The sequence below is a fragment of the Pieris napi genome, chromosome 10 (genome assembly GCF_905475465.1).
Source record: "Pieris napi chromosome 10, ilPieNapi1.2, whole genome shotgun sequence".
NCBI classification, from domain to species: Eukaryota; Metazoa; Arthropoda; class Insecta; order Lepidoptera; family Pieridae; genus Pieris; species Pieris napi.
In genome coordinates, this window is record NC_062243.1 from 10,684,097 (window position 1) to 10,707,540 (window position 23,444).

At 34.4% G+C, this 23,444-nt stretch overlaps 2 protein-coding genes across 5 annotated transcripts in view; one reads left to right on the forward strand and one right to left on the reverse strand.

The window, feature by feature from the left end:
* LOC125053295 (ATP-binding cassette sub-family C member Sur-like) lies at positions 1–15,569 on the forward strand. Of its 2 annotated transcripts, none has more exons than XM_047654605.1 (26): positions 1–309; positions 2,862–3,017; positions 3,213–3,588; positions 4,302–4,529; positions 5,074–5,403; positions 5,661–5,861; positions 6,211–6,511; positions 6,817–6,998; positions 7,093–7,360; positions 7,599–7,704; positions 8,019–8,170; positions 8,271–8,515; positions 8,724–8,939; positions 9,234–9,379; positions 9,671–9,787; positions 9,967–10,037; positions 11,266–11,381; positions 11,941–12,096; positions 12,372–12,593; positions 12,726–12,883; positions 12,978–13,173; positions 13,266–13,485; positions 13,595–13,719; positions 13,809–14,100; positions 14,311–14,516; positions 15,183–15,569. In XM_047654605.1, exons 2-26 carry the CDS (start codon positions 2,881–2,883, stop codon positions 15,327–15,329), a joined length of 4,914 nt encoding a protein of 1,637 aa, XP_047510561.1. In that variant the 5' UTR covers positions 1–309; positions 2,862–2,880; the 3' UTR covers positions 15,330–15,569. The 2 variants fall into 2 exon arrangements, with proteins under 2 accessions (XP_047510561.1, XP_047510562.1); XM_047654606.1 differs by having other exon boundaries at positions 2,881–3,017.
* The window catches only part of LOC125053296 (MLX-interacting protein), a 20,829-nt gene continuing 12,942 nt past the window's right edge, over positions 15,558–23,444 (reverse strand). For all 3 annotated transcript variants that reach the window (XM_047654607.1, XM_047654609.1, XM_047654610.1), the window contains 5 exons: positions 20,716–20,904; positions 20,033–20,160; positions 18,801–18,924; positions 18,161–18,290; positions 15,558–17,743 (listed from right to left, as the gene is read on the reverse strand). In XM_047654607.1, coding sequence (XP_047510563.1) covers positions 17,628–17,743; positions 18,161–18,290; positions 18,801–18,924; positions 20,033–20,160; positions 20,716–20,904 — 687 coding nt within the window. In that variant the 3' untranslated portion in view covers positions 15,558–17,627. The remainder of the gene's footprint in view (positions 17,744–18,160; positions 18,291–18,800; positions 18,925–20,032; positions 20,161–20,715; positions 20,905–23,444) is intronic.

A 23,444-nucleotide genomic window follows, 5' to 3' on the forward strand; every position in this document is an offset into this window, starting at 1 on the left:
TAACGCAGTGCAGTCGGCCCCGGCGAGGCCGCGGGAGTAACCGTCAACAAACGGTCTTTTAAATAAAATTCAAATCTTACTTCAATATAAAAGATTGTGGTTGAAACTAGTTGTAAGTAGCGGTCGACATTTTCACGTTTAGTTCGCCGTGAGTGTGTGGTACGAGTCGACGATTCCACGCCGCGCCGTTTAAATATACAATTTAAAATATAACAATGCAAATAATACAATGGCCGATTATATTCAAACACAGTAACGCACAGTGAATTACAAACGGATTGCTTCAAAAATATTTTTGAATTAATTACGGTGAGTTTGTTTCTGAACGTTATTATTTTAAAATGTTTTATTTATTTAAATTGTAAAAATAATAAGAGAATATATTTTTAATGGTTTGGGTCGCTTAATTGTATTTGTTTTAGTAAAAGACGTGTGTAGTACAGAGAAAGCAGGTATTTTCTATTCGGTTGCGATGTCACTTTAATAAAAATAATTGTTTTTTTTGTTGACGATAAATGTTATAAATAGCATATAATTATTTTTTTAATTGTCTGTATGAACTGGCTAGGTCGCACAGTTTCACCCATTGAAAGATCTCATTGTTGTATGAAAGTGTGAACGCAGTGCTTCGTATATGGTATACAACAAACATAATTAACTACAGACCCGTCCCGGTTTCACATCAGTTGCACTCTCTATAATGGTTTCTAAACAGGGCCCATGTCTAGTCGGTTATAAAGCCGTTTTTATACCATTATGCGATAACAAGCCTTCCGGTCTGGCCAGGTTCGATTCTCTGTAATTAAATCTAATTTGTAGGCACAGATTAGCTTTATAAATGAATCAGATGCAAAAATGTTGCAGTTTCATTCCCCGTTGGAATTCAGTATCCATGAAGTATTTTTGCGTATCGATAAATAGTTTGATTAAAATTTTGATAAGGCATTCATCGTATTATTATAAATAGTAAAGAATATTCTATAATAATATTTTTATCCCACATTTACATACGTATTCATTTCAGCAAGGTTAGAGAATTTACCTTTTCCTTATTGTGAATGATTATTATTATTTATAAATATGGTATTGCGTCATTTAATTTGACTTTTATAGTTTATAGTCCAAATTTGGTCATTTCCGCTTCGGATTTACAACTATGTATAATATAATTTATTTTCCTCCATTTTTACGTGCCCCATTGTTATGCTACCTTATTAATGAAGTGCCTTTATTGATCTATATTTGTCTCTTGTAAACATATAGTACCCGGCATAGTTCAGCTATAAACATTAGATATACCAAGTCGATCTTTTGGTTTATTCCTACTAAAACATTTTTTTTAAGAATTTTCCACGCAATATCTGGTCAAATAACGCACCGACGCTAACTCGTCTACAAGGAAAACCATTAAACAGACACCGAAATATGCCTTTTAGAGAGTAGGGATACTCAAACAAATCTATAGAAAATATATTGTAGGTTATATGTTTTTTTTTTAAATATTATAATATACAGTATTTACAATTTTCTTAATCTACTAAGTAATAATAAAAATTATTAAAAAGAAAGTCAAAACGAATTTAAGAAGTTTGGTCTCTGTGGTAGTGTACCTTTAACGCTGGCAGCATGTCGTCACTGTATTGCGATACTTATTCGTTGAGCCAGGAAAGCACCAGCTCTGGGGTCACCGGTACTAACTACTAGGCGCCAACTTAAATCTTTAATAAGCGCCTGTGCACTTGAACCTCAAGAGTCTCTTTAAAAAAGGTTATATTATATTTTTGTAGCTTGGCTACAAAATTTTTGCCACTGTAAATTTTAGTACGCATTTATTGTTGCAATTTTGTAATATCAATTTAAGCTAGTTTGACAATTTATGAATTCTGTCCGTAATTGGGAGCGTTTTTACGTAAATCTTCTTCTTGTACATGTACACATATATTTTGTGAATTTGCAGCAATAGCAACTTCCGTGGGCTTTCTTATTTATATAAATAAATATATATGCCAGGTTAGATGTACTAATGACGAGTTCGTGAAGGTGCCTTGGACTTGCGAGTAAAACCACTATCAGTTGGTTTACGGTAAAACTAAATGTCGGCCTTCTATGCATTAATGTGTACAGGATGTTGTAGAGATTACCTTCATACGTCACAGTTTGATATGCATCTAGCACTTGCAACATGCATTCTCGTTTCAGTTCAAGGTACGAACGGTTTTCAAAGTGTAATCTTGGAACACATGTTTTCTATTAGTAATACTTATAGGGAATAGTTTGTGATGATTTGTTATCGTTACAACGTACGTTGTTTTACTATCTAACTTTGGGATTTGATTGCGTTCTTCATTTGTTTTTGATTTTCTCCAAATAATTGTGACGTAGTATTAAATAGTGTCCTTTGAAAAACTCATACTTCGTAATCATTACTTTACTCGTCTATAGTTAGTACTAACTACAATTTAAAATATTTTGATATACATTAATTCAAATTAAATTAATTATATTGAAGCATGGCACGATTTAACACTAGATCAGAATTGAAGAATAACATTTACCTATGTGTTTATTTTATTTATTTATTAAAGTTTACCACATCATACATAGTACTAAATCTACGGCATATTTTACAAAAACTTTCATCTAAAATGTATATCAATTTATGTAAACATAAGTGTTACAAAAACAAATATTAAAAAATACAATTTAAATATATACAAGAGAAAATAAGCATACAATAAAGTTTCCAGATATTTTTGGTGAAGCAGAAAAAAAAAATCATCAGCAAAACAGCGAATCAGATTTATTTAAATCGACTCGGCCATATTTATTAAAAAAAATTATTTAATACAATATCTATTTAGATCTAAAATAAATCCAAAGATGGAGGCTGTATGCAGTCGTGGCGACGGCACGTGCCAGGCATATGCGCTGTACGCTGCGCTGCATTCTCTAAATCTCTACTGTTCTGCGATATCTGCCGCACTCGTCTGCTGCTGCGTCAATCAACGACCTCACTGGTAACTATTCAAACTTAGATTATTATTATTATACTAGAATATGCCAGATTAGCTTCACTAATGACTTTCAGTTTCATCAATTTATAATTATTTATTTTCTTGCTTCACGATTAAAAGATCGGAAAATAACTTAGAACCACTCAGTTGCAGTACTCAATAATTATGACATTTTACTTACATAAAAAATATGTTCAGTATAAGAAAACGTTGGCGGTTACAAAATACTCGAGGCATCACAAGTTTGGTCCTCGCAGTGGTGTGGTGCTGCTCAGCGGCTTCCGCATCACTCCGGCCAGCTGCTACAGTACACCTGGTGGCATCTTTAATGGCACCGCTCTCGTGGCTGGCAGCAGCAGCCCTCCACGTATCATTATGGAAACGCCGATCAGCCGCCCCAATACTCTATCTGGGCATCTACTGGTTTCTCGCATCTGTTTGTTCGGCGGCGGTGCTTTTCGAAAACATGAAAAAGGACAACTTCGCGACCCACATCGAAGTGTACCTTCAGGCTTTAACTCTATTTCTCACGACGATTATGACTTTTGTTGATTGTTTATGCTTTTATGACGAGGTAAGGAATCGTGCGAAAGTAAATATTTTTTTATTATGTTTATATTTATTAAATTCTCTATTTACTACTATGATGAAGCCATGTTTCCTGTATTATGTGTGGTGACTTAATAACAAGCTAATTAGTATGCAAGTGAAAATTTTTAACGACTAATTAACTATTCACCTAGTTAATCGCAATGTAAAAGAGAGGTTTAATTGGAATGCCGCTTAGTTGAAAACAGGGTTTTCTGTAGAAAGTTCTTCAATCGTCTACTGGTCTCGTACATATAGTATGATATGCTTCATAGGGCATCGGTTTAGGATGTTAACCTCAATATTACTCAGAGGGAGACGCCAGACGACGGACGTGGAGACACGCTTCGAGTCTGTATGTTTGTCCACACGCTTTTATTGTATTTGAATTTACTAGCTATTTCCGCCCTATACACTCTTAAAGGTAATAAAAATATAATTGCAAATTTATACGTAAAGTTATTTAGTATTGATAGCGTACCTCACACGAAGATTAATCAATAATTAAATAACCAAAACAAATTATACTTTTTTTTCGTTATAGAGAGTATTTCTTTGTGACGAATGACATTAAAGAGTTTACACAGTATATCGATTTATCTTAATAAATATATATATATATATATATCTTAATAAATATAAATATATAGCTTTTACTAAAAACTGGTTTTATGCACTAAAAGTGGTTTTTACTTGTAGGTAGTAAAACGAAATTATTCAATTCAAAAATCTACCGATCCATACAGAATTGTTTACAAACACAATGAAACACATTTTTATGGGAAAATCACGTTTTTCTGGCTCAATTCTATTTTATACAAAGGCTGTGAGGAACCTCTTGAAGGTGACGATCTCGGATTTCTTCCCGAGAGAGAAAAATCTAAAACGTGTTTTCAAAAGTTTAAAGACACCTATTATGACCAGAAGGTAAGTTTTGTTCCGTTATAAAAGTAGACTTGTATATTAACCGGATCTTTAAGTAATTTACGTTATCAGCATAAATTACATTTTAAAATCAAGGTTTATAATAATTTACCAAAAACATTCAAAGATCTTCCTACAAGAATTTTTAAAAAATGTATGATTATTTGCGTTAAACATTATAATTAATATTAATTTAATAACGTAATAATATATTTTAATAATGTGATGACTTATAATGTAATTGTAACTTCTTTGTAAAGTTCTACCTTTTTAGACAAATTTGCACGCCATTATGTGAGGCGGAATATGCGAACTTTAGATTGTACCACCATAACATTTTTGAACCATATTTTTACAAATAAATTACTATTATAAAACATTAATGAACGTTTAATATTTCGTCTAAAATAAAATGGAAAAAAAAAACTCTTTTGACTTGATATACTTATTAAAACTTCTGAAAATATATCTAAATATAAAAAGAAACTCATAATTTTGATTCATTTTACTACGAAATATCAGCATTGTAAAATAATTCGTATTGCAGGCATCGAAACAAAAACAAGACAGAACGAGTCTATGGAAATGCCACGCTGCGAGTGTCTGGCCAAATTTCTACATTGCAGGAGTTTTGAAAATGTTTGGTGACGTTGTTGGGGTGATACCACCTCTGGGCCTAGGGGTCATAATACAGTTTATAGAGAAACCTTTAATGACGACTTACGAAAGTACGGATGTAACTGTTGACGAATTCTTGAACAATGGCTATGCAATGTTGATGATTGTGACATTAGCACTCGTAGTACAAGCTCTTTTGTCTCAAAACTCCACACATTTGGTTACTGTGGAGGGGAGTAGGTTAAAAACTTCTTTACAGGTAATTTATTTATTAATTATATACCCATATAGAAAACCTCACAAATGACGTCCAAGACGAAATATTAAAATCGGTATAATTGTGGAATCAATATATCAAATATAACAATAACTATTATAAAATAATAACAAAGCAGCTATTTCTTTATTTAAAAACATAAATCTACATTCAATATTATGTAAAAAGAAATAAAACATTTTCTTGTCTGAAAGATAAAATTCTATTGAACAATACATATTTCTAAATTATTTTTATAGAATATGGTGTTTGACAAGTGTACACGTCTGGCATCATGGTCTACTCACGAAGGCAAGGAAGACGAACAATCTCCACTTTTACATATGCCAAAAGAAGAAGCTTCTCAGACGGGAATGCTCATGAATTTGGTCTCTCAGGACACTTACAACATTATGTCTTGTGTTTGGATTTGTCATTACTCCTGGGCTATACCTCTAAAGGTATATTTTCCTATATCGCTTCTTACTTCTACATCTACATTTTCGCTTTAGCCAATCAATATAGTCCCGCAGTCTCGCAGTACGTTGACACTTCGCTGCATCTATTTCATTGATAACTTTAAATCGAAACATTTAGTTCCTATTTTCTGGAACGACTCCAGGACTTCCAACCTAATGCATTGAATAAACTAAGCGCGTGATTGTATCTACTGGGTAACTTAGGAAAGAGGCAACTTATCCATTGTGTTCGTAGCTCACATAGTTCGTAACTTATTTTTTAAATTAATTCCCCCAACAGTATATAACTAGTTTATATATACGGTCCTTACGTCTAATATTTATTTTTAAGGTAACAGTTATATTATACCTGTTGTACATTAAGTTGGGAATTAGTGCCATAATTGGAGCAGCCACTAGCGTTCTACTCATTACGCCGCTACAATTCTACATTGGCAAAAGAATTTCAGACAATTCCCGAATTATTTCAAAGTGCACCGACCATAGAGTGTCGAAGATGGCTGAAATATTGAAGGGAATCGATGTCATTAAGTTGTTTGTCTGGGAAGATTTGTTTAACGAAAAGATTTTGCAGCTGAGGGAAGTTGAACTAAAACATCTTAATAAGGATTCTATATATTGGGGATTTTTAAGTAAGTTACATTGTTATAATAAAATAAAAGATTTTGTTCACAAAAAAGGTTATTTATAATATAATTATCATAAATTAAGGACTCCGTTGAGTCGGTGACATCGAAAACTTCGTGGATTTGCCCGACTTTGTCAAAGGCCTCCTCCATTTCTATCCACGCTACTACGAAACAAAAACAAAGATATCATAGAAAGTTACATTGTTACGTACCTAAGCCTAATAAAAACTTTATTTTTTTATAATGTCATATACTTTAAGAGAAAAAAACACACATAAAGTTAATTAAATCTCCATTTGTATTTTCAGCATTCACAACTCAATTTTCTTCAGTATTCATTACTGTAATTACATTTGTTGCGCAATATTGTCTCAATAAAAGCAGTGCATTGACAACAGTAAATGTATTTGCTGGGCTTGTCTTATTCAACCAATTAACTATTCCGTTGCTGATCTTGCCCGTCACAGTGCTGATGATCATTCAAGCGATGGTAAGTAGCTTCTCATATATATACATTTAAATCCACTACAGTTATTTCCTTTAACGAGACACTACCAGTAAATAAAAGCAACCTAAAATTTCAGGTCAGCACCCAGAGAATCCAAGATTTTCTGGACCTACCAGAATCGAAGAATTACAATGAAGATGTAAGTAAAAATTACGAGTTCAATGATGATCAGTTTACTCAAAATAATCCTCTATCGCATATAAATGAATCCCAAAATGAAAGCATGGAAAATAGTGCTGATTGCGATCATTCTGATTATCTGATGAGATTCAGAAGTGCAGCGTTTTCTTGGGGAACGAGGGAGAATACTTGTTTAGAGATTGAAAATTTGGACCTACCTTCAGGTATTTATAAATGTGTATACGTAAAATGTAATTTTACTTGTTCATATTTATGACGTTTCTTAGTATACACGCATGTAGACTTAAATACAAAGAAATGTATTGCGTAGATAAAACATAACATAAACATACATAAATAGTAAACTAATAGGCTACTCGTAGGAAAATCATTTTCTGTTAAAATTTGGCGCACATTTGAAAAATTCACGGAAGGTATAATCTAGGCCTTATTAAATTACAGGTAAACTAATAATGGTTATCGGATCATCTAATTCTGGGAAATCATCGCTGCTCTCTGCAGTTCTTGGTGAAATGCAACTAGAACATGGACACGTAGATACTAATGGGTAAGATCCTGTTTGCTAACTCGTTTCTTTGTGAATTCTTTATCATTAAACCGTTTGACTAAATATTATATTTAAATGACGTGTAAAGTAATTATGCCGTATCCTGTACGGAATTTATATTCCATTGGAGACAAAAAAAAATAGGAATATAGTATGCAGACAATTAAATAAAATATATTAACGTTTATATCTTAGGCATGAGACGAACATATTTTTGTTTATGGTTTTCGGTACATTTCAATAAGTTGTATTACCCATAAATTAGAATTTCATTTAATTACTCTTATTATGTATGCAGTATTGTGGGTTTTTAGGCACTTCTCCACATGGTATTCTGGTCAACCACCATGGCTTTTGGATTGGTCAATTCGAGACAATATTCTCATGGGGAGTGCCTGGTGTGCCACAAGGTATTTACGCGTTGTGCGAGCTGTTGGTCTTCGTCCAGACTTGCAACTTCTTCCCGGTAAGATCAAATCAATTGGTGTTTATTTGAATTTCTTAACCCCACAATGGTGTCATGTTATTAGAAAAGCAATTATAACTTGTTTTGTTATCCTCCTCAGATGGTGATAAAACGATATTGGGCAGTTATGGCACTCCTCTATCTGGTGGGCAACGCGTGCGTGTATGCATTGCTCGAGCTTTATACTCCCGGGCTCGTCTGCTTGCCTTTGATGAACCATTAAGTGCTTTGGACGTTCCGCTAGCGAGACAAGTAGTAGCCCGTGCATTGTTGCCAGCTGCAAGATCAGGCCGCACCATACTTCTTGCTACGAGTAGATTGGAACTGCTTCATTATGCAGATTTGGTAAGGCCTATGTTGAAAGTAGATTTAGACCAAAGTCACTCACACATCACTTTCACTAATCTATCTAGTATTTTTACAAGATCAGTTTTAAACAAATTAAGTAATTTAATTAACACTTTTTTATTTCCATTGTGCAGAATTCACTTTATATTTTTTATTATTAACTTTGACGATTGATTAACAATAAATAATCCCTTGTCTCGTTAAGGTGATAGTAATGGACGGGGGTCGAGTGAGTGGAGTAGGTCGTCCAGGACTGTGCGAGGGCACGCTTGGCGAATGGTGGTCATTAGCTGGGGAGGCTCGCGCGTCTGCAGCAAGATGCGGTGCTGGTCCTCCCGGCGGCACAGCCCAAGAACGCTCTCATCTCCTTCATGAACTTTCCAAAATTAAGAACCAGAGAAGCGTCTCAGAAGACAACATTGTAAGTGTTTTAATACTAAACAATTGATTAAGATGGCTGTTTTATTTTCCTTCAAGTCAAGTCAAGTATATACTATTATTGTTAACTTATATACCAACATATTTTTAACATATATTTAGTTACAAGATAGCCTTTAGAAGCAAAAGTCTGACACAAAGGCTTGGTTCAAAGCTGACTTTTATCTATCGCTCTCTTCCGGCGCTGCAACGCTGCGGCACTGCTGTTTTATTTTTTTAAGTAACAATATAATCACTATTTAACCAATAATCTTATATTACATTTTTTTATTTCCAGATAGGCGTATCTGAGGCGACTGGAGCGCATCTCTTAGCTGAGGTATGGACGTGTGGCGCGGGGACCTGGAGAAAGACATCAAGAGGCGCTCGTTCTGCGTTATCTAGGCAGTTTTCATCGCCTCCGGCCACTGTTCAGGATCATAAGTAAGCTAAATGCTTCTACCAGTACCAGAATTAGCTTTTAAGACGTTAAAATGTATCGGAATAATATATGTTACACGTGTTGGTGAAGGTTCCGTATGCATTCAAGCCGACTAGATAATAACAATGCTAAAGAATGAAACTGAAATTTTGATACAATGTAGTTAACAAAAAAATTGATCCTTTTTAATAAGTAAAAACAAAATATATAAAATCAAGATTACGCTGTTATAATTTAAATTTTTAAAGTGTGTCAATAGGTATTTGTATGAGTGATAATGTTTAAAAATCCAGGTTACGACGTGAAGTTCGTCGCACCGTAAGTGCTGACGCTTCTAGTGACACGCTGCAAAGAGATGCAAGTCTCTTGCGCAGATTACTTCGTCCACGGGCTACTAACACCCTGACACGGTAAATATTGAGTCAAAATATTGACGCCACTTATAAGCAAACAGTTTTTATTGTCATCTCTTAAATTAATCTTCTGATATTATTTCTCTTCTATTAGTTAGTAAGTAAGTAAATAAGTAAAGTTAGTAAATATGGATAAGTATTTTAAGAAAATTGTAGTTACCAGTTTCTTTTATTAGATGGACTCCAAGAACATTGCGTCGCTTGATCAGCTCTGATTCGGACGCCAGCGTGGAAGTCGGATCTAAAGGCAAGATTTTTTAAGTAATTTATTACGTTTGTATTACTAATTCACCTTTTGAATGTATTTAATATAAAATAAATTAAAATTAAAATCTCAGATAAAGGGACTTTATATTTGAATTAAACTTTTAAACTTTAAGGGCGCTTTTAGTGTCACGCGGATTTGCTCACGCACGCGGGATTGGACCGCATGCGTAGCATCCGCAAAGAACAATTTCATATAGGTATCTATTGTAAAGCGTGATAAACGCACGCGGGACGCGGGGCGCTGTGCGGGGCGTCACCCCGGTGCGGGGTACCCGCATGCGTAAGCGCTGCCTACAACTTCAGTGCCCATTTTAGAGTCGAGCGGGGCGCACGCGCCGTATTGTACTACCGAAATGAAAATCGATACAGAACGAGTAATCATTGAAGTTCATCTGCGGCCCGTTTTGTGGGATAAACGCAATGAATTATACAAAAAATTTTACACAACAGTTCATCAAAAGAACGAATGGACATTCGAAAGTAATTTTTAAATTTACGTTCATTATTTTGTAGTTTTCCAAAGCGTGTAACAAACGCCCCAGCAAGAAGCCTATTTTCAAGAAAGGGATCAACATGTACTCTTGTCTTCTTGTTTCGTCGTTTGTAAAGTATGTAAGCGACACATATTCTTCTGACATTGATCATTTTTGAACACGTCTATACCGTTACGCAGCCCGTAGAAAACTGAAACTCATGCTGCGTATGATCCGCAGCGTGAAATTTTACGCATGCGGTCCAATCCCGCGTGCGTGAGCAAATCCGCGTGACACTAAAAGCGCCCTTCTTGTTTCGAAAATGTATGGGAAATAATCATATTATTCTGTTTTTTTTCCGGTAAAGTAATGTTTTGTTTCGTTTTTGAAGAATCCTGTCTACTCCATTGGAGGACTATGTCATTTTCTTTTATATATTTATTTGTCCTAAAACAACATGTATGCTTGAAATATACAAGATAATATAATTTCACAAAATTTATACTTACACATCAATTATATTAGAACATAAAAGTTTCAAACTAGCAAGATAAAAAAAACTAAAACTAAATGAAACACATAATTACGGAAGTAGGAAGATTGTTGTAAAATATATCAATATTTGCATTAATGTTAGAAATTAAATTGTGAGAGCGAGATAGCCTATTCACTGGTGAATGAAAAGAAGCAGATTTGTGGTTATGCTAAATATGAATAATATATTAATTAATTCAGATCAAGATGTAACATTGGAATCTACATTCACGTCGTTGACCTCAAATGGTGCAGAAAATGTCGGCACATGCGACGCTCCGGTAGCTAGAGAGGAGTGTGACCCACTTCGAAACGAGGTGAGCCAGTGCAAATATTTTTTAATTATCAAGAACCTTGATGACGTTATAAACGCATGTTTTTCAACAAATTTAAATGATAGAAATTATTAGACTTAATTTCTCGCATAAAATTTTTATATTAATTATAAGTGGCGCACTTATTCAGAACTGTAAAATACACACCAACACCATATTGTAATTTCTATATGTATTTAATTGGCGTTGAATGTGCACGATAAAGGATTGATTAGTTTTGTAAGCGCCGCCATTCTCAAAATCATCTAAATGACAACTTAAATATGTACTTAGGTCCAAGCCAGTACAAGCCACGATCTTAATTAAGCTTTTTCATTTGATTTATTATTGCCTCGTAATTTATTAGCATTTATATTTTGTTATACTTATATATATTTGTATAAATATGACCCAGAAATCGTACAGATCGTATTGTCAATTAAGTGACAACCGAAGTTTCTATGCTATCAAAACTTAGTGGTCTCGGGAAATTTAGGATGTAAATTCGATAAATGTATATACACAAAGCCTGACGAAAGCTATAAGATTGATTTCATTGCAGTGGTCGGTATGGAAGGAATACTTAAAGAGTTGTGGATGGTGGGGTATCATGTTTTGCGTAACAGCAGCGACGGCGCAGGGTTTAGTGGTCGCCGCTGACTGCTGGCTGTCCCATCTTGCTGATCAGAATACACGACAGAACCTCACCCGTCAACAGGTTAATGTGTTTATAGCTAACTTACTAATTATTTGATGAAGTCAGAAGTCCTTTATTTAATTAGAAAATAACAATACATCGTGTATTGTTAAGTAAATGTTGATAAACTTTACTTACTATATCTATCTATCTATTACTTTAGATAACCCGTCCGTACTGATGTGAGGACAGAAAGAACAGTTTTACACGTGATTTCCTAATCCCAATATTTCATTATAATTTCATAAATAGCTAATATAATAGCTAGTCAGCTAGTCTAATTCAATCTTACGTAGATGTGGGAGATGGTACGAACATACGCTGGTTGGTGCGCGTGTGGTGCGACTGCGGGCGGTCTAGCTCAAGCAGCGTGCGCTTGTGCGGGCGCGGCAGCGAGAAGACTCGTACACGAGAAACTGCTAGCAACCACTCTACACACACCTTTATATCATCACCACGCTACACCACAAGGCGCTTATATTCATCGTTTTTCAGCTGATATAACTATTATTGATAAGGTTAGCTAGTTAGTTTATCTTCCAATGATTAATTGTATATTTTAACAATCGTTAAATATGAATTGCTAGATTTAGGTAAACCGATGCTTAATAAGTGAATTATATTAAAAAAATGTTGGTTTTTTTTTTCAGAAATTACCAACGGCAATAAGCCGATGGGTACAATTAACTCTCTTATGTGGAGCAGCTTTTCTTGTTAATATCATTCTGTCTCCGTGGACGTTGATTGTTTTACTACCGGCTGCTTTTTTCTATTTCGCGTTACAATCTGTTTATTTAAAAAATGCAAGGTTAGTAATATGATATATGGTAGTGGTTTAATTTAAAACTATGTATATAGTTTTTTAAGAAGTGATATTTTTTTACTTGCTTTTGACTTTAAAGCGAACTTCAGCGTATTGAAGCAAATAGTGCGGCAAGTGTGGTGTCGCTGACAGCGCAGACAAGCGCGGGTGTTGTCACAGTAAGAGCGGGACAGTTACAAACTCGTCTCCGAGACATATTTCAAAAGAGGGTAGACGATAATCATAATGCTCTGTTACTACTAAATGCCTCTAACCGTTGGCTTGGACTTGGCTTGGTAAGTTATTCTTTATAACTGAACTGTCGTACCGTATATAGTAATTTAATATCAAATTAAGATATTACTGTTTATAGAAATTTATTTTTTAGGATCTTGTTGGAGTGTGTACAGTGTTCACAGCACTATCAGTTGCATTGTATAGTGAAAGCTCGGGGTCGGTAGCCGGTTTAGCTGGAACCTATGCTCTATTATTACCTGTATACCTTGCTCATCTAGCTAAGTGCCGCGCAGATCTTCACCTGCAACTGGCATCCTTAGAAAGAATACTCTCTGATACTATTGTGCCTCAAGAAGATTACAGAGACGACTGTTAGTACATCAAAGATTATATTCTTTGTTAATTCTAACTTTTTAATACATTGAGTAACCACTTTTTCATTATTTACTAAAAATATAAGAATTTTTGTGTCACAAACAGATCCTATACCCGCTGGATGGCAACGAAGTGGGAGAATTGAGTTCCAAGATGTCAATGTACAGCATCAACCGGGTGCTCCAATCATTCTCAAGGATATAAACTTCGTTGTTGAGCCTGGACAGAAGGTATTTGTCATTGATTAGCCTTTGATAATTTAAGATTTCCCTAAACAAATTTAAAAAAGTTAGTTTTTTATACGTACGTATTTTTTCAGGTCGCTGTGTGCGGTCGTAGTGGCAGCGGTAAATCAACTCTGTTGCTAACATGCGCTGGTGCTACGGAAATATATAGCGGTCGCGTACTTATTGACGGCCAAGATATCACTCGAGTTCCATTGAAACCCTTGCGACATCGTATCGTGGTATTACCACAGGAAAATATAATGTTCTCGGGGACACTGAGGGAAAATCTAGACCCACTTGCGGTCCACACAGATGAAGAAATATGGCAGTGTTTAAAAGCTGTTGGACTGTATGATTTTGTTACGGCTCAATCCGCTGGGCTTGGTGAGTAGATAAAAACACTTTTATTTTCTAATTACCACTTGTTACATATAAAAAGCTTATTGAACACTGCATTTAGTAACTTGGAAACTTACCAAATTTTTTGCATTGGTAAGTTAAAAATATTCATATCAAACAGACCAATTAATCAAAATAACACAGATTACAGCTCATAAACAGTGAATTTATCCTGGGCATTATATTTATTTTTAGAGTGCATAGTAAGCAATCGCAATAACGGTTGGTCTGGCGGTGGACGCGTTGGTCGTGTGTGTGCGGCGCGAGCTGCTTTACACGCACGACCAGCTGCTGCTTTGTTACTGGACGAACCAGCCGCGGCGCTCGACGCGTCCGCTCAACGTACCTTACTCCGCGCTCTTGCGACACTCGCACCACATACTACAATCATCACAGTTGCGGTACGTACTTCCTTATAAATTGATTTTTTTTTAAAAAAACGTGTGTACTTATGTACACGCGTTAAAAGTTATACATACTTCTTTGGCGTAATAATTTTCTCTAAGAATTATTGCATTTTTCTTGTCCATTTTAATGGTCACTTCCAATCGAAACGATATAATATGTACTAATCATGATATTTTACAATAAACACTATGTATAGTCTCGTATAGAAACCATTATTTTGATTTAAATAAACACGACTCTGAAAAACACTACGCCATGACAGACAATGCAACTTGTCGATTAAACAGAGCAAGCGCCAACTAGCGGCCCAGAATGTTTTACCGATGTTTGAACAGATATTCAGGATGTCTGTTTTTGTGACGGTGTGCGCGCGCGCACAGTACTAATTTACTCTCATCATTTTCCCTAACGCGCCAAAAGAAGTAGGTATTACTTGTAAAACCTAATTCCATGACTGAAATGCATGTAATTTAAATTGCAATGGGAGTGTTATTTAAACTGTAGGTATTTCGATCTAATTCATAATATTTCATTGACTTAATGATTTGTCCAGTCTTTTTGTTTATACGAAGGATTCACGAAAGTACAAACAATATCTAATACATACTTGTAAATAAAACAATGAAACTAGATTACTAATGATATCATTATTATTTTAGCACCGGTTATCATCAGTTCGTGATTACGACACCTGCCTAAATCTGGAAAAAGGCCGCTTAGTAGAACAAGGAAACATCAACAGTTTATTGTCCGATCCGTCAAGTCGACTTTCATGTATGTTGACAACTCCCGCCCACCTCATATAACCAAATAAGTAGTTTTACAAGCTGAAAATAATACCCCAAAGGTGCTTTTTGTAAAAACATTTGATAATGTGAAATATTCGTACTGTTAGTATTTTTATTCCATCATTATTCATAAAACTCGGACTGCATTATGTTTACGATGAAAGATGAATGTTTTAAAGCATTTTATGAATGAGTGTGTCTTGTGAAGACAGAATTATGATTTGTACAATTAAAATAAATAAAACAAAGGTTTCATTCCATTGTATTTTAGACAACAATATAAACTCAGCTGACATTGAGCGCTCTCCGCGCGTACCAGTCAACATACAACATTTATCACTACATAACAACTTACAACGTACGTTGGCACCGATTTACATTAAAAAAATATTTGTGTAGTCATATAAAAATATTCGCTTACCTACGCCGTAATATTAAATATTCTAGTTAAATCTCGACATGTAATAAATTCTCTGTTTCACTTAACGCTAGATTGGTATTCACGGGACGGGGATGGTTACGTTTAATCTTTGGTTTTGACGACACCTAAGGCACTTGGCAATTAAGTTCAATTTACATTGTCACGATCTTTGCGTAAGTGTGTGTTACAACAAAATTGTTCCATAATTCCATAATTCTTGTGTATATGTCGCAGCCAACTAGCTTAATAAGCTGTTCAATTAATAGCCTAGCCTCTAAACTAAACAGCGCCGTTTAACTAACGGCCTGAAAGATATTCAGCCCGTTGATCAAACAGCTAGGCAAATGGATCGATGACGTTTCATTACTTGCCTAGCCTGTTGACTGTTAATTTAAATTTAGTTCCACTTTCTGCCACTCTCAAACTCGAAACGGAACTCTTCAAACTGTCAATATGGCATCGGCAAACCACCACAGTGACGGTGTTTTAGACAACAAGTACAATGGAAGAGTGTTGTGACAATAATAATGAGAATTTTGCTGTGACTATTAATACTAATTTTTAAAGAAATATTTTTTATGTCAAATGTTTCATCTTTTTTATTTCAGCCACATGGTCACTCTTTCGTACAAACGGCCTAAGCATTAGCCAACCAATTTATTAAATGTTGTTAACACTACTTTTTCTTTCAGGCCGCTAGTTAAACGGCGCTGTTTAATTAAAAGGCTAGGCTGTTAATTGAACGGCTTATGAAGCTAGTTGGCTGCGACATGTATAAGCTACAAGAATTCTCAATAATCAAATAATTTCTTAAAAGAGGAACCATTTTATGTCGGTTATTACGTATGTTATGTGCAATTTTGATGCGAATTCGTTTTCAATCAATACCGTGACAATCTAAATTGAACGTTACGGTCACTTGAATTGAATTTTGCATGTTTCTGTTACGTAACCTAGAATTATTCCATGTCAATTTTAATAAAATTCCCATAATTTTGTGCATCGAATTAATCAAAAAACCATGTGAACACCAATAATTGCACATTAACTCAAGATTAGTTATCCGAACACCCTTTTAACTTTATAGATGCCATAATTTAGACCCTTTGAGTATTTCATAACAAGCAGTTAACAAAATGAGCCATAGACAATCACCGCACGTAACTTGTTAATATGCGCATGGGCACTTGAAAGACAATGTCTAGTCTAGACAATTGGACAAATATTTTCAACATCATATTTCAGGCTCTTAGAGATTTTAACATCAATTAAACAAGTTAATAGAAATTTAACGTGTTAAAAGCATGATTGAATAATATATTATTTTGTTATGTACATCACCAGAGACGCTGCCAATTTGTTTTTTTTTTAATTTCATGTAAAAAGCAACATATGTCATTTGTTTTTATTCCGTTTTACGTCTGTGTATTCAACCATTTCTGAAAATTAAATCTGTCAAATATTAAACTTTGATACTTGTCAAATTGTGTTTACTCTATGATGAAATGACAGTTGACAGATTTAGTTTTTTATACGCAATTATTTTTCTCAAAGGCAAAAAAGGCTCTCAAATTGAATAGTAAAATTACCATAATGTATAGATCTACCCTCTTTTACATCATGACTTCACAAAGGGTCAATTTCGAGACATGTACACAACACGCAATCATCTGAGACCAGTTAAGAAAATCTTAAAAAAGGTTACTGCGTTTTTATTAAAAATTAAGCCGCACAGAACTTTTTCCCGAACAGTTATCCAATTTTAACTTTAATACCGCTATTAGTGTTTTTAAATTTCGCGGGAAAAATTGTTTTGCAGCAAAAATCTGTAATATTCACATGTACACGAATAAACGTACAAGGGTTATAAGTGGGCGTGTCTGGTGACGTCATATTTAGGTCGGTTCCTTCTTGACGGCGGCGGCGGCCGCCCGCGCCTCTTCTGCCAATCTCTCGGGACTCGAAAGGATATCCGTGGTCGTACATAAAACACGTAGCGAGTTCAATACCGCTGTAAATAAAATTGCATAGTTTAATTTATTTATATAACAAAATTAGTTCAGGTGTGAATAAAAAAATGCAAAATATCTCTATATACGAGTATATAAAATAAAAAAAAATGTGTTTAATATAATACATATATAATTATAAGTAGATATGCATTACAAAGTGTAAGATTTGGCAACCCTTTTAAGTAAAAAATACCCGTGTCAGGAATCCCAGCTCTTCCATAACAAAGTATATATATATGTATTTTAAATTACAATTAAGATGTTTTTTAAACTGTTTTTTTTTTAATAAATTCTTCTCCTAATTTTTAATTATATATATATATACATAGTAATTTCGATAACGCCCTTTGAGAAGTGGCAGTTATTAAACCATATGTTTCACATGAATAAATAATAGAGTAAAAATAGGTGCATACCTGGCCTCATCTCAACAAGTGAGCAATGCTGCTCTGCCCAAAGTAGAGTTGTCCGTACGAGGTCTGCCCGACTGCTGCACGAGACGCAAGCGCTGAAGGACTCCACTAGGGCTGCGCTTACCACGCTAAACTGTTTTACTAGCTCAGGACATCATAGATAGAAGAAGAAAAAGTTGGCAACATCAATCTCAGAAACTACTAACTAATCACATTTTTAAGGTCCTTTTTATAACAATTTCTATTTATAATTTCTATGATGTACATACAGAATCGTATCGCCTAGAACGCGACCATATATTATTAGGATGAAAATTTTGGTTGACAATGCTAAAAACCAAAAGAAATAATTCCAGCTGCATAGTATCGTTAAATAGTAGTTTAATTATAAAATTTAAATATTGTTGTTAATATTTTAAATGGAAGGGAATCCTAGTGCACTTTCTCAAACTAAACATCATTTTTAATTATGTGTATTAAAGTTTATTCATTTTTTCTTTCAAATGTAGTTCAAAGAACCCGAAGGGGGTTCATCAATTAGATTTTTTTTTGTCGTTTGATCTACGGGACCGAATTTAAAAATTCTTACGACTAAATCAGTTCATACATTTTAAATCTTCCCGTGCATTTATGAAAAGGATACCAGCCAATACTTCCAATTATGCATGGTTCTGGCTGCGACATGAGCGGCGAACATCTCCCGGAGACGACTAGCGCGGCCCCGCGACACCGGCGCTCCCGTCGCTGGTAGCAGCGAGTGGCAGTTTCTAAAATACAATATACGCAGGTGGTATAACGTCGAGCTAAGCTAATCTGCAGTGTAAAGGCCGATTTACATTATCTTAGTGTTTAGGAGAGTGCTTTAGGATAGTACTTTAGTTGAAACATGTAAACGCTACTTGCTTTAGTAAACCCTACGCTAAAGAACTTGCCTTTCAAGTTGTACTAAAGCACTCTCCTAAACACTAAGATAATGTAAATCGGCCTTTAGTCAATTGCGCGTGCGCATCGATCGAATGACACTCGCTTGCATGAAGGAAAACATCGTGAGGAAACCGACATGCCTTAAATCAGAAATCTATGTGTGACATTGACGGCTGATCACCTATTAGACTAATTAGGAAAGTAAATGATGAAGGTCTAGACCGAAGACCTAGAAGTTGTAGCGCCGTAAACACTTATATAGAACAGATGTTTTATTAATGATTTTTGCTTAGTAAAAATAAAATATACGATTTGATCACTAATTTTTTATGTATTTATTAGCCATATAACTTGCGTTTTACTTTTTATTTAAAACCATTTAATAAAATCAATTACGATACAAGCACGATAATAATAAGAACAAGAAAAAAGCTTAAGGTAGATTTTTTTAAATTGATCTGCAAGAAACATTTTGTTTTCGAACATTAAAGTTTATTAAAATGTATATGGCGACATTAATTTATTATTAAAAAATAATTGTTAATGAAAACTTAGTTTCTATATTTTTGGGAAAGTATTTTCAAGATTATCTACTAATAATCGTAGAGTACTCTGTATCTTGATTCTAGATAAAATATGGTAAAAATATTTGAATGAAATGTGATTATTATCCAATCCTCATTCATTCCTAATTTTGTCAGAATCAATTTCCGTAACAGGTAACATGATCATAATCAAAATCAGTTATTTATTTACACCTATATAATTATTAATCTAGTAACGTCTTACTAATGGGCCGGTTTCAAAAATTATTTCCCTATTAGAATGTTAATTATCCCTGAGCTGTATAGTTCTAAATAATGTCCAGCCGAGCGAGGAACTGGTCGTAGTTCCGTAAGCTTGACAGAGACAATTAGTGGCTTTAACCAATTTTAAATGCTAAATACTTACGATATGGAATTATTTAAGCAATCAATTTGCTGCCTCAAATTCTCCATTTCTTCTTTAATTTGATTCCTCTCCGCTTTCAATTGTTTAATATACTCGGCCCCTTTTTGCAACATAGCCGCTTTACTTATCTGGAAAATTATGTTTTTATAGGAGACAAAAAATCTGATGTTAAGCCCATGATGATAGGCCATGATCACTCGCCAAAAGGTCCTTTTATACATTGGTATGTTGTTTTATTGAAGGAAGTCGAATTGGAAATACCACGACGGGCAGCTCCAAATTTGGAGTGTTTAAAAATTGCATATTTAAGGAATTAATCAATTCTTTATAAATGATTTGGGCGATAAGAAGAAAGTATTTAATAAGTGTCATGAATTTGAGAAATCTTTTATGTATGCATAGATAATCAATTTCCTGTGAAACAGATAAAATCGGTCTGTCATTGATATTTTTGTCTATCAATATAATATTCTATAATAAATATTCTATTTATATACTACGTAAGCTTTGGAATATTGACAAGATTTTATCTATATTTTAATCACTTTTCTCTTTTGCTTTAAAACACATTCACATTTACACATATTTTACTTTATTTACTATATCTACATTTAAATAAGTTACTTTCTATATTTCTTTAAAATCCCAGTACTTTAACCATGAAGACTATAAAATATGCTTACCTTAGCAGCTGGGTTCGTGTTGAGATGTGGTATAAGCGCCTGGAGGGTATCGAAGCCATTTTTGATGTTATACCGACGTTTTTGTTCCGCGTGCAAATGCGTACGCCGCGGTTCACGGGGTGAACCCGCGCGTGGCGAACCGGGCGATCCGCCCGGAGAAAGCGACTGCGCCCGCGACTGCGCTCGCGACTGTCAGGATATATAACTGTTATTATTACGTTTCTAACTATTTAGGTTTATATACGAATTTTCGGAAACCGAGCTAGAATGATACAGAATAGCGAAGGACAGATCAACATGTCAACTTTCAGAAGAGATCTTCTTCAACCGACTAGCTGATTAGGGTTAGTAATAAATAATTAATTCCTCCCTTAAACTCGAGAATGGATGGACTAATATGATCTTGAAATATTTGTAGAAGTGTAGGGATGGTTTAAACGGTGGGAAACATAAATATTAAAAAGTAAACAAAAATACTAAAAACGACAATAGAATTTTCTTTTAAAAACTGTTCCTAACTGGGTAATATTTTATGTATTTTGTCTTGTTAGAAATAAAAAATTGTCACTTGGTTGTGATATATTTATAGATGCCTTCCGATCCTTCCAATGCGATCTACTTGGTCTATTTAAAAAAATATATAAGTACAGCAATAGAGGCTTATTTTATTTTTTTATGATTTATTAGTAATCTCTTGAACTACTGAACAGTTTATACATAAACAGAAATCTGAATCTAAATTGTTTCTGAGTAAACATTGATTTTATTTATTCTGTTTTAACACAAATAAAGTTGCACGGAACCACTTGACCGGACCGCATATCGGACCGAATAGATAAATAATAAAACGTCATTAATCAATCATACTACGTAGAATTGATTAAAAATTCTGAAGGTAGCGTTTAGGCCAAAAGCTTTTCTCAATTAAATATAATGGTAGGAGTCAAATCGGGAAACGCTCTCTTGTATTATATTCGACCAAAAGTCATTCAAAACTATATTTCTACTACATATGGACTTTTTAATATACCATAATACTGAGAGTTAATATCATTTTGTATGTGTTCTAAGACTTTTCCATACGGTGAAGGCAAATATTGGAACGGTACGTCGGAAATGGTCGGGGTGAAAATCAGGAGTAGGCTGAAAAGTATTTTCATCGCTTTTATTTGTAAATATATTACGTATTACATAAATAGTTAGTTAACCTGTATGGTTTTTGTTGCCATTTAACAGATGATTTATTTTTTAAACTAATTTTCGTGAAAAACATGTTATTTCACACAATTTAGCAACTAACAGAAGCGAGAACTGATGGACCCGCAAGGCTCCTTAAATGGAGAACCAAAAGGTAGGTCCTAGTGGATGCAGAGGCAGTACGTGGAGTGCAGTACGTACTTAAGGCAACTAGAGGCAAATGGAGGAGGGCTACGTCCAGAAATGCACCAAACAAAGAGGATGATGGTAAGCGATATTTAGCAAACACTTTAAATTCTCTTCTCTATAACGAATCAGCTCTGAGGTAAATGATGCATAGATCACATGATACTTGCCGCAAATCAACGAAACAATAATCTAAAGTCAAGAGTAGCGTCCTTGTTTATTTTAAATTTCGAATTATTTATAATCGCTTAACAAGTAGAATATACAACGCAACCGTGGATGGTGAAGTAGTTGGGTAGGCCTTGCCTTATACCTGGACCAAATACAGGACGTACTAGAAAAGGGACAACTTAAAAGTACCCACAACCGAGCTCGCATGATGAATGTCATGTAAGTGGATGACGCGAGAGGGGTATGTCAGACTCGTAGCAAGTAGAGATCTGTGGAGACCATGATACGCCTTCGGGTAAACGGCGTAATGATATAAATAAATAAAATTATTTATTATATATTTATTTTACATAAGGGTAAAATTCAGAGTTGAGACTTAGTCGTAAATGTGACATGTCAAATCCAATGCGTTTTAAGAGTTACCATAGAAACATTTACGTAATTACCACCTGTCAGTTGTCATATTTAAAAATAATAAAACTTATATAGGTTACAGACAGATTACAAAAATTTTATTTTAGCGCCAAATACGTGAATTGATAACGCGCGATAAGAGCAGACCAAAGTCTAGTGACGGAGGCAAGTTTCGCACAACTCCAGAGCGTGACAGTAATAACGTAGTCAACGATTAGACATAACAGCTGATAACATAGGCCTATTATACGATTTTGCAATCTTAAGTAGCTGGTTTTGAGAGATTAAAGGCAAATCGTCTCTTTCTGACAAATTATGTTTACGCTGTGATGAAAAGAGACAGATGACGGTTGAATATATATGGGGGGTTACATAGAGAAATTCGCATGTATTTTTTGGTTACATATGTATTAAACGACGGCCCCATTTTGGAACAAATAAATTTAATAGTAACATTCAAGATTTTTCTACAAATTTACTTTATCTTTGGTGCAAAACTGCGAATATATAAATCGCAAAATCACGAATGTAAGTCGTGTCGGCGTATTTAATAAAAAAAATGTTTGCATAGAATTTTGATAAAATTTTCCACAAGTGTTATATAAAAAATCCATATCACTCAGATAAACTGATTATGTAGGCCTTTTTTATACTTATTCTATATTTTAAGATTTTCGGCCTTAATAAACGTTGAGATAACACAGCGTCTTATCATTTATTTTACAGGAAATAAATCCCTCATGGTAACAAACACGTAATTT